The following is a 13,601-nucleotide window of genomic DNA, read 5'->3' as shown; positions in this document are numbered from 1 at the left end:
TTCCTTTTTCTTTACCACTATCGTTTAGTAATTTTTTCACTTATAATTCTCAAATACATTCATATAATACTAGACAGGTTAATCATTTTCATTTTCCTTTTTATAAAACTAAACACGGCCAGTTTTCCCTCAGATATCGCGGTGTACAGATATGGAACTCCAAATCTCACATTATCAAAAGCTCTGCTTCTCTAGAGATTTTTAAAAGAAATTTATCATCTCATTTAATTCACATTTAAAAAATGTCAAGTTTTCTTTGTTTTTTTTGTTTGTTTGGTTTTTTTTTTGTGTGTGTGTGTGTGTTGATGATCTGTAACTATGTAGTCAAACCTTCTTTGTTTTTGTTTATAGTCTTCGTCTTGTTGTTTTTGTTTTTTGATTTTTTGTAATTACTGTTTTACTTCCTAAATTGAGGGGAGGTCCGTTGCATAAGCCTGTTGGCTTTTTGACCTCTCCTGTCACATTTGTTTTACTATTTTGATTGCAAGTGTTAATTTTATTGTGTGCAAACTAATAAAAAATAAAATAAAAAATATTTATTACCTTGATCTGGATATACCATCAAATCAATCAACATCTGTGTCATTATAATATTCTTGGACTAAGAATTGATCTTCACGCTCAGTTTTTTGCCACAGTCCTTCTCATCCTAACTGACTTCCTCGTCTCTCTTCCCTTCCCCTCTAATGTCACCACTACAGCTCTCCCCAAGCCTCCAGGCACTCCTGTTGTTACTGAAACCACTGCCACCAGTGTTACCATTACCTGGGACTCAGGAAACCCAGACCCCGTGACATACTACATCATACAGTATAAGTCTCCAGACGGCAAGTACGAGACGGTGGATGACATCACCACTACACGTTACAGCATCGGTGGCCTCTACCCCAACACAGAGTATGAAATCCGCGTCTCGGCTGTCAATACAATCGGCCAGGGTCCTCCCAGTGAGCCAGTTGAAACTCGGACAGGCGAGCAAGCTCCCGCCAGTCCACCGAGAAACATAAAGGCCCAGATCCTTCCTCAAAACACCATGATGGTGCAGTGGGAAGAGCCAGAGGAGCCAAATGGACAGATCAAGGGCTACCGAGTTTACTACACCATGGACAACTCCCGGCCCATGAGCCTCTGGCAGATCCATAATGTGCAGGACAGCATCATCACCACCATCCAGAGCCTAGTTCCTCAAGAGACGTACACAATCAAAGTCCTCGCATTCACCTCGGTGGGGGACGGACCTTTCTCAGACCCTATTCATGTCAAAGTAGTCCAAGGAGGTAAGGAGATGATGTTGGCCCTGCAAACTGTAGACTCACGTGTAATAAGTTGCTAAAGTTATGATATACTATACAGTATTTGTAAATGCCGCAGACCTTTTCCTCAAGTAAAATGCTTTTGCAACAAATTTAGCTGTTTTTTCTGCAAGATAAGACATTTTAGTAAAACTTAGGATAAGAAAGGCTCTTTTTTTCTCCCCTGCTGTGCAAAGATCACACACGCACACCTGCATCCTTTGCAATCTATCACACAAGTCTGCTTGTATTGTAGTGTAGTGAACAGCCTAATATGAGGAGAATAAAAATGAATCTGACGAAGTACTTAGATAAGCAGCAAGCTTGAATGGCTTCATCCCATTCATGCAAAGGGAAGATCAAATTCAATTCAAAATAGTATTGCACAATGTTCTTCCATCTCTTCTCATGATGTGACCCTTGTTCTTCAGTTCCAGGCCAGCCCTCCAAATTCCAGGTGGGTGCAGTGTCCGACACCAGCATCGAACTCACCTGGGAACCTGCCTATGAGAAAGAGGGAATCATAAATTACGAACTTCGTTACAAGGAAGGCAGTTTTGGTAGTCAGGTATGAATTTACATCTTTCTTGGATCATCTGTAATTGTGACAGTTCGCAATGATCCAGCATCACGTCTCTACAGCTATCTTAAGGTAAGGTTTTCAGTGACCTGTGTTTCAATAAACAGATGACGAAAACATTTGGACCCACAAGATCATATGTTGTGGAAGGTCTCCACCCCAACAGAGAGTACCGCTTCTCCCTGGCAGCCATCTCAAACAAAGGCATCGGAGCCTTCACAAATGAAATTTCACAGAAGACCTTGCAAGCCAGTATGTAGCTTTTTATTCAATATTCTCTTTTTTCTCGCACAGCTATGATGACAAAGGGATTTTCCCAGAAATCATTAAACAATGCAGGTTTTCTGTCTCGTGGAACCTATCTAATTATGCTTTTTTCCCTTTTCCCTGTGACTAAAGTTTGCAAACTTTTCTTAGATGTCATCAGCACCACCGAGTTAAATCTGGGTTTCTCTCATAAATGATCACGGTGCAAAGCTTTCCGAGTGTACCTAACACACCGATTTACATGTTGTGCTGTTGAATTCTCACATGAACTTATGGTTTATTATTTTTGTCTTCAATCTTTGACTTCTTATCTGTACTGTAACAATTTCTCAACTTTATGTAAGGTGGAATTCATCCTGAGAAGAGTATTTTATGTAGGGTAGCAGTTGAAATGAAGGCAACAAGGAAGAAAAGAAAAGAAGCGGTGTTTAGACAAGTGTTTTACGACTTTACCCCATTTAACCCTTTTATGTAACTTGGCTCTAGTGCAAAAAATGTGAGTGTACTCAACTTTGTCAAACAGATCAAATCTATGCGGACTGACATTTTTTTTTTCCAGTTTCTCTCTCACTTTTGTTCATATTTGCTTTTTCTTTGTCAACAGCAAGTGCACTTTGCACTTGACAGACACAAAAAAAACGCTAGTTCTTTTCAAAGACCGCCAAGGCTCTTATATGAATTGCATGCCTGTTACGAATGTGAAATCTTGAGATGAGTTTAATCATTAAAGTAAGAAAATGAATTTACTGAATGAATGTCCCTGAATGTTGCTAAATTCTCACTCCTAGATCTATTATGGTCAATTAGTTCTGCGCTGATTATTTTTTGTTTAAAAGGTAGCAGGAAAACAATAATTTAATCCAGCCACTTAAAAAAAAATGATATAACTGACTTCAGTAGTTAAAGCTACAGACACAGAAACTACACGCCGGTCTCATACCAGGGAGTAAATACTGCCCTAATGTTAAGCTCCTGACACATCCTGACCAATCATGAGACCTAAGTCTGATACCAATTATGGTATAATAATTATGGATAATTATGTTTACCTTTTTTTTAGTCTCTTTTACATTTTGTGTTCACTCTTAATATTCTTAACATTTATGTTCGGCTTATTTTTCAGTTGTATAGGCAGTGGTCCAATTTACTTAATGGATCTAGACCAAAATGTTACTTTACAGAGCCTAATTAAATACAGTCCATTTCAAATTTTAATATAAATCAATACCCATAAAATACTAATACATATAATGGTGTCTAGCTAAGAAGGCCAATGGATTGCATCAAATCTTCAATCCAACCAAGGTGAGGAACAAAAAAGCTTTTAACTGCAAAACCAGATTTGTGGAAGCCAGTTTGAGTCTGAGAGGACAGGGCATGAGCTGTGATGTCACTAAATCTACCCAGAACTCTGAATCGCACTAAAGACTTCCATTTACACTGATTTGTGACCTAGGAATGTCAACAAGGCCAAAACATATGATTCCAGTAGAATGATAAGAGGTCAAAAAAAAGAACAACACACATAATGTAGTTGATTCAATCCAATATCTGGTGATATATTGTAAAAATAAATACAGACGGGGCTTTCTGTTTATGTCTCTTGGGTTTATACCGCATGCAAAGATTAACAACGGGGTTTCATATTGACATTTAATACATTAATGGTAAAGAACACTGAAACAGTGGCTGGATTTATGAGATTACAGGTGGATCTAAAATAGTAATTGTGGATTTTGATGACATTTAATATAGGAAAAATAAAGAAAGATGTATTATTGGAGTGGATGCTTTTGTTCTGAAAATAAACTGACTGTGCATTTGTAGATTTTGAAAGCATTGAACCAAAGAACATTTAACAGTGATACAGAAGAGCCATGGCGGTAGGAGCAGACTTCTACACAATTTTTGTTTCTATCAGCACAACTTCTTGGCTTGTGTCCTCGCACATGACTGTGTATGTGTGTCGGGGGGTGGGGCGCATTGCAACAACCACTTCAAAGTTCTTTCTGTTGCTGCTAGGCTGCAGAGCTACACGAGACAATGCAGTCGCTGAGAGGAGAGTGCCACATGCATGCAAGACTCACTTACCCATTGGGGTTCGGTTGAGAAGCTATCGCTACACTGTTGATCTTTGATCGCTCCGAGCGTGAAATATTCTCAATGTTTTTCCATCCCCATATGTGTCTTGGCGTCTCTCGGGTATATGTGCACATCCCCACCTGTCAGTGCGTGTTTTTGTTGTTTCCATGCCTCTGTTTTTGCATTTGTTTTTGACTTATAAACTGCGAGCAGACTGGATTGGATGCATCCCTGCTCCTCCTCTTACATCCCCCCGTTCCAGCCTTTTCCTCTCTTCGCTGCTTGTTCCCCTGTGCATTGAAGCAAACTCACCTTGGAATGCCTTGGCATCACGTTGCTCACTCAAAGTTTTCTTACTTTTATTTGGTCTCTTTTTGGTAAATGTTTTTGATTAGGATCTTTTCATTTATGTTTGTGTTCATTTTGGTTTCACTTTGAAAGATTAATAGGAGCTCACTGCAGTTTTTATTTATTTATTTTTCTTTCTTGTCCACTGAAGACACACGCAACTTAAACACATCTGACAGAGCAGTGCATACTTGTGACTTAAAGACAAAAGACTCTTCATTTTCACTTGATTCATTCATACAGCATCATTGGACAGGAATATCCTATGACATGTTCTCCAGATTAACAGTATATAATGTAAAACTTATGTCTCAAATAAGGTGTACTCTCTTTGACAGTATCCTATTCCTAAATTCAACAGCCATCTTCACATTTTCTTTCCAACTCCACTGACACCTCGAAGGTTTTTCAGCCCAGTTTCTTTTTCGATGCATTCAGCAGTTCCTTCACAAGCTGCTGTAAAATAAGCACATTAGTTGGTCATCAATGAAGAGAAGAGAACAATCAAAGACTAAGTCAGACCAAACTTTTTTTTTAAACACAATACTATCTTGATCTTTTGGATGCTCTGAGGTAAGTCATTATGTGGTTTAGCTATTCAGTCTGCCATTACCATTCTTAAAAACCAGACAATGACCTTCTCTTCTTAATCCAGTCATTTTTTTTCTTTATTTTCTTTTTTGATTGATGACATTTTTATATTGAATTAACTTATCTGCTTCTTGGCTTATCATTCAGGTCCTGAATAGCTACATCTGCATTTAATTTAGCTTGCACGCGCCGCCTTGAAGATCCACTGTAATATATGAGAGTTAAGAAAATAAAAGCTTATTGTGTTAACAAGGAGAATATTGGCCAGATAGGAACATATATGAGCATAGACATGAGACCTAAAGGGCAGCATTTGTCACAGTAGTTGGCTGTTTCATGATAGCACAGATGATATCATTTTATTGCCCCTCTGAAGTGCTGTCACTAAGAGCTGCCATGCACATACTGTATAAATTACATTGTGCTGAAATTACATAATCTAACGAAGATGCTCGATTTTTATAGTCGCTTGACTGAATTAACTCTTATGTGAGAAGATTATTTAAACGTTGACGGCGGATTAGCTCTAATACATGTCAGAAAAAGTAGCATTTTCTACAGTAAAACATTCGGGTACAGCTCAATAGGTACACACACACGTTTACGTTTCTTAATGTGAAAGTTTAAGTTTTAGTCTGTTCTCAAAGAATAAAATGTCTGGCAGACTGAAGCGCTGTGCCACAAAGTGTGAAGACAGAAAACACATTTTCCGGATAGTTTTGATGTTCATTACCTCTGCTAAAATATCCACAGATTGTTGAAGTCTTTGCTGAGTCCAAGTAGCATCACCAGGGGCTTGTCATGGGGACCACTCTGTCAAAAACTTGATATTCGGACATTCTTGTGTGTTCAATAAATGAATCCAATCTGGCTGACTCCAAACGACATATCAAATTAAGAGTACTAAAATCTCTCAGAGAGTATTGTAGACGGTTTAAAGAAATACACAAGAAGTTACTGACAAGAATGGTCCTCATTGGAAAGCAGGTCCTTTTGTGGTGTGCTACCATTGTCAGACCAGGTTGAAACCATTTTTCTGAGACAGTTCAGACGTGGCTGAAGCGGGTCCACAACCTGAGAGCCGGGAACGCTTCCAGTGTTACCCAGTTCCAAAGCATGGTAACTGGAGTACACATAGGCCCGGGGAGTGGGTGTTGGGGGGGCTGTAGGGCCCCAGAGTGGCAGATAAGAATCCCATTTCATAGCGTCAGAATTAATTTCATGCTCTGCAATGAGCTATGAGCCAAGGCCATGGATTTTCAGGCTTTGTTACACATTTAGATTATACCTAGAACCTGCCAGTAGCCAGTCAATTGCTATCTCTGAAATTAAAGCGGCAGATTCTAAATCCGCTGTATTAAAGCACCACCCTCCCCCACCTTACCTTACTTACCGTAATTGCAGAAGGTTTTTAGATATATTGGAACATTTGTGTGAGCCACAACATGGCCATTTGGCATTTTGAGGATTAATTCCACAATGATCTACAAAATACGCGCATCATGTCGTTTGAGGCTCCTGTCAGAAGTACGGTCCAAATGCTTTTAGACTCTTTACACTATGCCTGCACTGAAACTTAAATAGCTGTGGCCAGAGAACCCATACATTCATGGAGGACAGAAACAAATGTGCATCCTCTCTAAAGCTAGGTTTTTACACACGGCATAAAAACATCAACATAAGTAACTACAAACGTACGTACAGCAACCTTTACCAAAAACTATATAAAGGTGCAGTAACAGTTGAGGAAAGAAATAAGCATAACGTAGTCAGTAAAACCAGCTTTAGCACTGATCATTTGACATCATGGCTTTCTATATAGAATTATAGGTCTCTTAATTTTTGACCACATTACCATTTCAATTCACTAAAGTTTGAGGGTATGGTCAGCTCTCTTGGGGTTCCACTGCAACATTTCAATGGATGAGTTTGGGATTTTTGTCCTGTCATGTGATCCAGTTCCGGCCAAGCTTTAGCTGTTGGAAAGATGCTGTCATGTCCAAGTCAGAAATAGTTAATACAGAGCTAATCACACTATTGATTGCAAGGTGCCCACGTCCTATGGCTGCAAAACAAGCCCAAATCATCCCTCCACGACCTCGCTTTACTGTTAGTGTGAGGTGTTTGCGCTAATGCATTTGATTTTCACCAAATGTGGTGCCATTATGGCCAAACGTCACTGTCCAAGTTTCATTGCTCCTGAAGTGAGACACAGTTTTGCAAAGCAATGTTTTTAGCAAGAAGAGACTTTCTCCTGGCAACTCTCCCACACAAGCCACACTTGTGCAATCTTTCTCTTGTCCTACTGTAATAAATTGAACACATTAATTGAAGTATTATCTCTGCAGAGTGTAGCCCTTTACTGCATTGTAGTTACCAACAACTGCTTTTTTTAAGACCAGTATTGCTGTCTCGCCTCCTTGGAAATGTGTCAACACATGCTTCCTAGCTCCAGATCAGGAACCAGCCCAAAATTCTTCTTTTATAGGCACGGTCACACTGGCTGATGATCTATTACTCATGTGTATCTGATTAGTAGCACCTGGCTGCAACAGCTATCTTGATTTATTTGGAGGTAGTAAAGTTGTCCCAGTTTCTCACACATAATCCTTGCATTTTGGCTTAGTTTTTGTGAAATGAAGACACAACCTAATATATTATGCATTGTTATTCTTCTGATGTCCTATTAAACACATTTGAGGTTGTATACATGATGCTGTCTCAAAATGCCCTGATGTCTATAACCAGAGAAAAACTATGTTTTTTTCTTCACATGACTAAATCTTAGCGTTTGATTATATCCAGTCAAGATCATGCACTTAAAAAGCACGTTTAATCTAAAGGTAGTCACAATGATTGGGTATGCCACTGCTGCATGGTATTACAGATTTTATATCAAAAGCTCCCTGTCACATCACAACATACTTAAAAGTTAAAGAGAAGAAATGAATGTGGACATGACTAATTATTTGTCAAATAGCTTTTTTTAAAAGTCTTTCAAGAAAGGTTCAAAAAGCCCCGAGTGAAGCATTCACCGAGTTTCTCCCTTTGTGGATGTATAGTTCTAGTATCCATAATCCTGCTACTGGCCTTCATAGGATGTGTACTTTATTAAAGCTGCGCTGCAGCCACACTTAAACCGTTATCAGGCATGGGGATGCCTGTGAACTGTGATAGCCTGGCCCCTGTCAGATCCATCGCTTTTTTTCTGCACCACAAAGATTGAGAACTGAGCAATCATTCTTGACGTGGAGAGTTTGCAAATACAATATGGGCGAAGGAAAGAAGCTGAAAGGCTCAAAATCCAATAAGACCTTAAGTAAATAAGCCCATTGGACACAGAGAAGGGTTTGGGAACTGTGGTTGAAGTCCTGTCTTTTTTTTGTGTGTGTGTACTGAAAACTTGACTTTTCCCTGGGAGGAGGTCTTCAAACTAAAGAGTTTTTATTTTCATTTTTAAAGCTGCTCTTCCCAAAGTGACATTATAGTTAGACCATTATCATTAAAGATTCACAGACTCCATTATACCGGCTCTCTGTCGCTTCTCCTATTCTTGTGTCTTGGCACTCAAAATGAGTGAAGGTTTCACAAAGATGCATCGAAACAGGCCTATGAAATGGGATTTATTTGTATAAATTGCCAACAAGGAAGGATGTTTACATGCTTGGCCAAGTTCACAAGCGCTGAACATCTTGGTGGTGAGTTTCCCCCCTGAAGGCTTCTCCTCTCACAGTCTTGTGGACCCTCTGGCCCAACAGTACAGTATTAAACAGCCCTGCTTACAGCACAGAGCCAACGCTCTCCCTCCCGCTCACCCCAGAGGGGGTCCAAAACTACCCACCAATTGATAAAAAATAGAAGTGTTTACAGATTTTAAAGAAGGAGTTAATTTCAAAATTGATGCTGTGCTTTTTGGGAGGGAAAGTGTTGCAGCTCACTGACTGCAGAGTAAGCACGCTCTGCCGTCAGGTGCTGGTGGTAAGAAAGTCTTTGAAATTGTGTATTTTTGGGAGTCAGGTACGTATAATGCAGACAGTGCTTGTGATTTGTATTTTTATTTTTTTCTTATAAGTATCCTGCTTTTTTTTCCCCCATTTTTTTCTCATGAGTTGTTATTTTGAACTTCAAATGTTGTAGTTCTTTCTTTTGAGTCTCCTGGGTTACCGAGAACTTCCTTTCCCAGTGCCCTCCTTTGGTTCATAATTTATTTCTGCAGCCTTTGTTTTTGGAATGACAACATACTGCTTGTTTCCATGATTTTCTTTTGAGTTTTTCTTGTGTGCATAATGTCCGTCTCCTTTTCTGATGATGTGTAATTTTCTTTTTCTTTTTTTATATTATTCTACTATGTTTACCTGCTTAACAGACAAAACAATGTAATAATGAATTGGATTTGCTACATCAAGATAGGAGCAATATTTTGTGGTGTAAAATCATCATGCAGGGACTGGAAGAAACCCCACTCGGAAATAAACTCTTTTATACATGTCCTCTTATCCGTATAATACCAAACTGCGGCTGAGAAGTGAAACATTTTATCGCCCTCTGCACAGCACACTCTCCGGAAAGCCCAAGCTGTCTAAGAGCTTGGCACAGATTAAAAACCAAAGGCACTGAGTTTGATTTAGAAAACTCCACAAATGTGTAGGTTTTTACAGTTGCTTTTTTTTCTTCAGATGTGACTCAGTACAGTTCTAAATTTCACCTTATACTTTAGTTGAGGTTGAAGTTGACCATTGTAATTAAAGATACCTTTGAATTAATATTTTAATGAAACTATGATACAGCTTGAGCAGCATTTACTTTGATTTAAAAAAAAAACTAAATGGCTAGCCCAGTACTTCGGGTTTTGGTTTCTTCTATTGCACGCAAACTAGAGGTGGGTGCAATTCATCGATGTGTCGATGCATCGCGATGCGTCACGTGACGATTTGGAATCGATTAATTAAAAAAAAAAAACTTTAAAGTTATCCTATCCAGATTCCAGACTGAATAAGCTGCTGACTCATTTCATTTTCAAGAATGCACATTTCTTATCGTTCAGTTGAAATATGGCAGATATGTTTACACTAAATGAATTTGATGGAAGTACATATCTTGTTTACTTGAATTAATGAACTCATTAAATCCAGGGCTTGACCGTTTTCAGTGTTTTCCGCCAATAGAGGGGGCTCAAATGCAAGTGCAGCTTTCCCTGGTCAAAGTTAAGTACCGTAAGTCAAAGAGCAAATGTTTACATAGTCATAAAATTAATTATTTTGTGTCTTTGAAAAATACATGTCAAATGTTCAAAAAACCTTGTTATTTACTTAATGAGTGTTGTTAGAGGAACTGAGTTAATTGATTGGCTATTTATTTACAAATGTAGCCACAGATGAAGACAAAATCAATATGGAAAAAAGCATTAAAAATCACAATAATCGAAGAATCGTGGCACCAATAATCGAATCGAATCGACAATTGTTATAATCGAAGAATCGAAGAATCGAAGCTCCAATAATCGAAATCGAATCGAATCGTGAGGTACCCTTGTTTGCACACCCCTAACGCAAACTGCAAGTATTTCACAGCTGTAGCCATCTTGATTCATTATTACATGTGCTTGTGCTGTTGTTCATTTATGCTTTATGTTGACATTTGTTTTATTTTTATTTTTTTCCATTTAATTTATTTTATATGTTTTTTAAGTTATTTTATGTCTTAATTTTAATTATTGTTGTTGTTTGAGTTAGGAATTTTCCGTTTTTCATTTTCTTTATCTCTCCACATCTTTTTATTTGTTTTTCATCCCTCCCCCCTCCCTTGCTGGTCCTCCTCGTCCTCTACCCTGCTCCCTTTCCACCTCCTTTCCACCTCACCAGAGCCCTCTGCTCCCCCTCAAGAAATTAAGTGCAGCAGCACCAGCTCCACCAGCCTGTTGGTAAGTTGGCGCGCCCCGCCTCAGAGGAGTCAGAATGGTGACCTGTCGGGGTATTGGGTGCGCTACCAGGTGGTGGGCCCGTCAGAAGGGGCTGGTGACAGCACAGAGCCCATGGAGGAGCCAATGGTGCCTCCAAGTGAAGAGCAGGTGTTGCTGCAGCGGCTGGAGAAGTGGACCCAATACCACATCACTGTGTCAGCCTCCACTTTGGTCGGGAGAGGCCCTGAAAGCGAGCCCCTGATGTGTCGGACAGATGAGGATGGTATGTGAATATTGAGCTTTGACGTTCTTAAGCAATATTCTGTTCATTCAATGGGTAAGCTTTAAACAACCTTTTAATTATTTTTTATTCATTAATCTAAAATATGCAAGTAAATGCTTGTGTTGTTTATAGAGTTACCGTTCTTCTTGCAAGATTTGGATAGAAAAGTACAAATGCTATTGCACATACCGTATTTTCTGGACTATAAGCCGCTACTTTTTTCATAGGTTTTCAACCGTGCGGCTTATACAAAGGTGCGGCTATTCTGTGGATTTTTCTTCCACCGCTCGGGGCGCTCTAACCGGAATTAGAATCAAAACTAAGACAAAATAAATGCAAAGAAGAATACGCTACTTCTTCTTTAGCAGATAGAAGTAGGTAGAAGCAGATTTCAAACAGATAAAGAGATAAATAAATACTGGTTATTTTCTCTTGGTTTTGTCCCGTTTTAATCAGCAAAGTTGCTGCCGTGTTAAAAGACACTGTTAGGAAAGGATCTATTTAGGTACAAACATGTACATCATTTACAGTTCAAAATCCTTCTGTACATGTAGTAAATATCTAATCTAACAACATAAATATCTGCGGCTTGCATATCTTTTTTTTTAAATAGAGCCGATGCGGCTTATATACAGGTGCGGCTTGTATATCTTTTTTTAATATTTTTTTAAAAAATAGAGCGGGTGCAGCTTATATACAGGTGCGGCTTATAGTCCAGAAAATACGGTATATTAGATTTTATTTTTATTGCAGGATTTGATGATTTTTGTCCTTAAATTAAACTATTGAAGCAAAAGAATGAAATAACTACCTCAACAGATGCTATGTTTTACCTTTATCTTTGGGCCACTAATGGTTTCCCATTGCTCAAATGGGGTCCGTAACCAGTTAAGGCTGAATTACACTTCTGCGTCAAAACGACGCCGTGTCTACGGCGTGTGGTTTTTGGACACGCAGAGGACACGCCGTCACATGCGCCGTCAGTGACGTGCACCTCCCGAAAATTGTAACTACGCGTCGAGGAGACGCAGACCACACGCAGACCGAGAGGGCTGTGATTGGTTCGTTTGAAAGCGAAGCATTTCCGGTTTCCGGTTTGAATCAGTAGTGAACTTCCAGGGCTTTTTTCTTCGTTTATATGTGATTTTTTTTGTTTTTGTTTTTTGCACAATAGTTGTCCTTATTTCTTTGATTTACTGTGACCGGAAAAAGTCGGATAAACCATTCAGAAAAAGATCGCTAACTAGTGGCCGCGGGGGGTACTGCACCGCGACCAAACGGAGAGACGGAGAAGTCTGAACGATTCGTGACGGCACCACGGGTGCGCCGTGTGCTCTGCGTGTGTGTGACGCAGAAGTATACTCAGCCCTTTAGGGTTGGTCCATGCGTTTATGGCCATAACAGATGAAAACTGGAGGTATATGCAATGCATGTTAAAGGTTTGAATACAGGCTCCCTGGGAAATCTGGTTACTCAGACAGAACCACTGGCTGTCATTGTTGTAGTGTAAACCAAGCTGTTGTTGAATTGGTTAATCTAAATGACGAACCAAGAAAGTGAAGACGTGAGCGTGTCACTGCGCGTCTTAGTCATTGATGAATGACTGACGATGGTTTCTGTTCTCCACCATCCATTTCAAATCCATTGCCACATGGTTTTAAGCATATTTCTGACACTGATGCACACTGAGCACAGCACAGGACAAGCTTAAATCCTTACCGTACCTGCTTTAAAAGATGCCGGTGTCGGGCATGGCTGGGGTGAAAGCCAATAGCTATAACAAATTTTCTGGTGTCATTACAATAATAGCTTGTGACAGAAGTGCCAGCTGAAGAAATAAGAGCCAGGGTTAAAAGGTAGCTAAGATTCCGGTAATAAACAGGATTGGTCTGAGATGGACGGGGAATGGGGTTGTGATTTAGGAGGTGAGGAAGGCCAGTCAAAGTGTTTGTTGAGGAGGAAATGGAAGCAGTTTGAGAGCAGGAGTTTTATTCACGGCACATCCATCTCTGAAAGGGACAGTCCATGCCACACTGAATGGCTTGGAAGCAAGGCGTGCCATAGAGGTCGGTCATTATAACTCAGAGAGGCAAGGCTTTCTGCAGTCGGACACATAACGAGGGGTTGGAGGCGACGGGAAAAAGTGGTGATGCTGCATGCAGGTGTAATGGGAGATATAGTGTTGCAAGTACGCTGACACTGGAGTGTGATTGCTGGTTTTAAAGTCTGTTTGGGATTGCTAATGTCATGACTTTACAT

At 39.6% G+C, this 13,601-nt stretch overlaps 1 protein-coding gene across 7 annotated transcripts in view; it reads left to right on the top strand.

Annotated features, from left to right (window-relative positions):
* The window catches only part of ptprsa (protein tyrosine phosphatase receptor type Sa), a 228,068-nt gene that overhangs the window by 161,313 nt on the left and 53,154 nt on the right, over positions 1-13,601 (top strand). For 5 of the 7 annotated variants that reach the window (XM_061738512.1, XM_061738513.1, XM_061738511.1 and 2 more), the window contains 4 exons: positions 702-1,277; positions 1,724-1,860; positions 1,980-2,124; positions 11,022-11,342. In XM_061738512.1, coding sequence (XP_061594496.1) covers positions 702-1,277; positions 1,724-1,860; positions 1,980-2,124; positions 11,022-11,342 — 1,179 coding nt within the window. The remainder of the gene's footprint in view (positions 1-701; positions 1,278-1,723; positions 1,861-1,979; positions 2,125-11,021; positions 11,343-13,601) is intronic. The other 2 variants (XM_061738515.1, XM_061738517.1) reach the window with 1 other exon arrangement.

This window comes from Cololabis saira, chromosome 13, assembly GCF_033807715.1.
Source record: "Cololabis saira isolate AMF1-May2022 chromosome 13, fColSai1.1, whole genome shotgun sequence".
Lineage (NCBI taxonomy): Eukaryota > Metazoa > Chordata > Actinopteri > Beloniformes > Belonidae > Cololabis > Cololabis saira.
The sequence above is the reverse complement of the archived record's forward strand: the minus strand, read 5'-3'. Positions and strand labels throughout refer to the sequence as shown.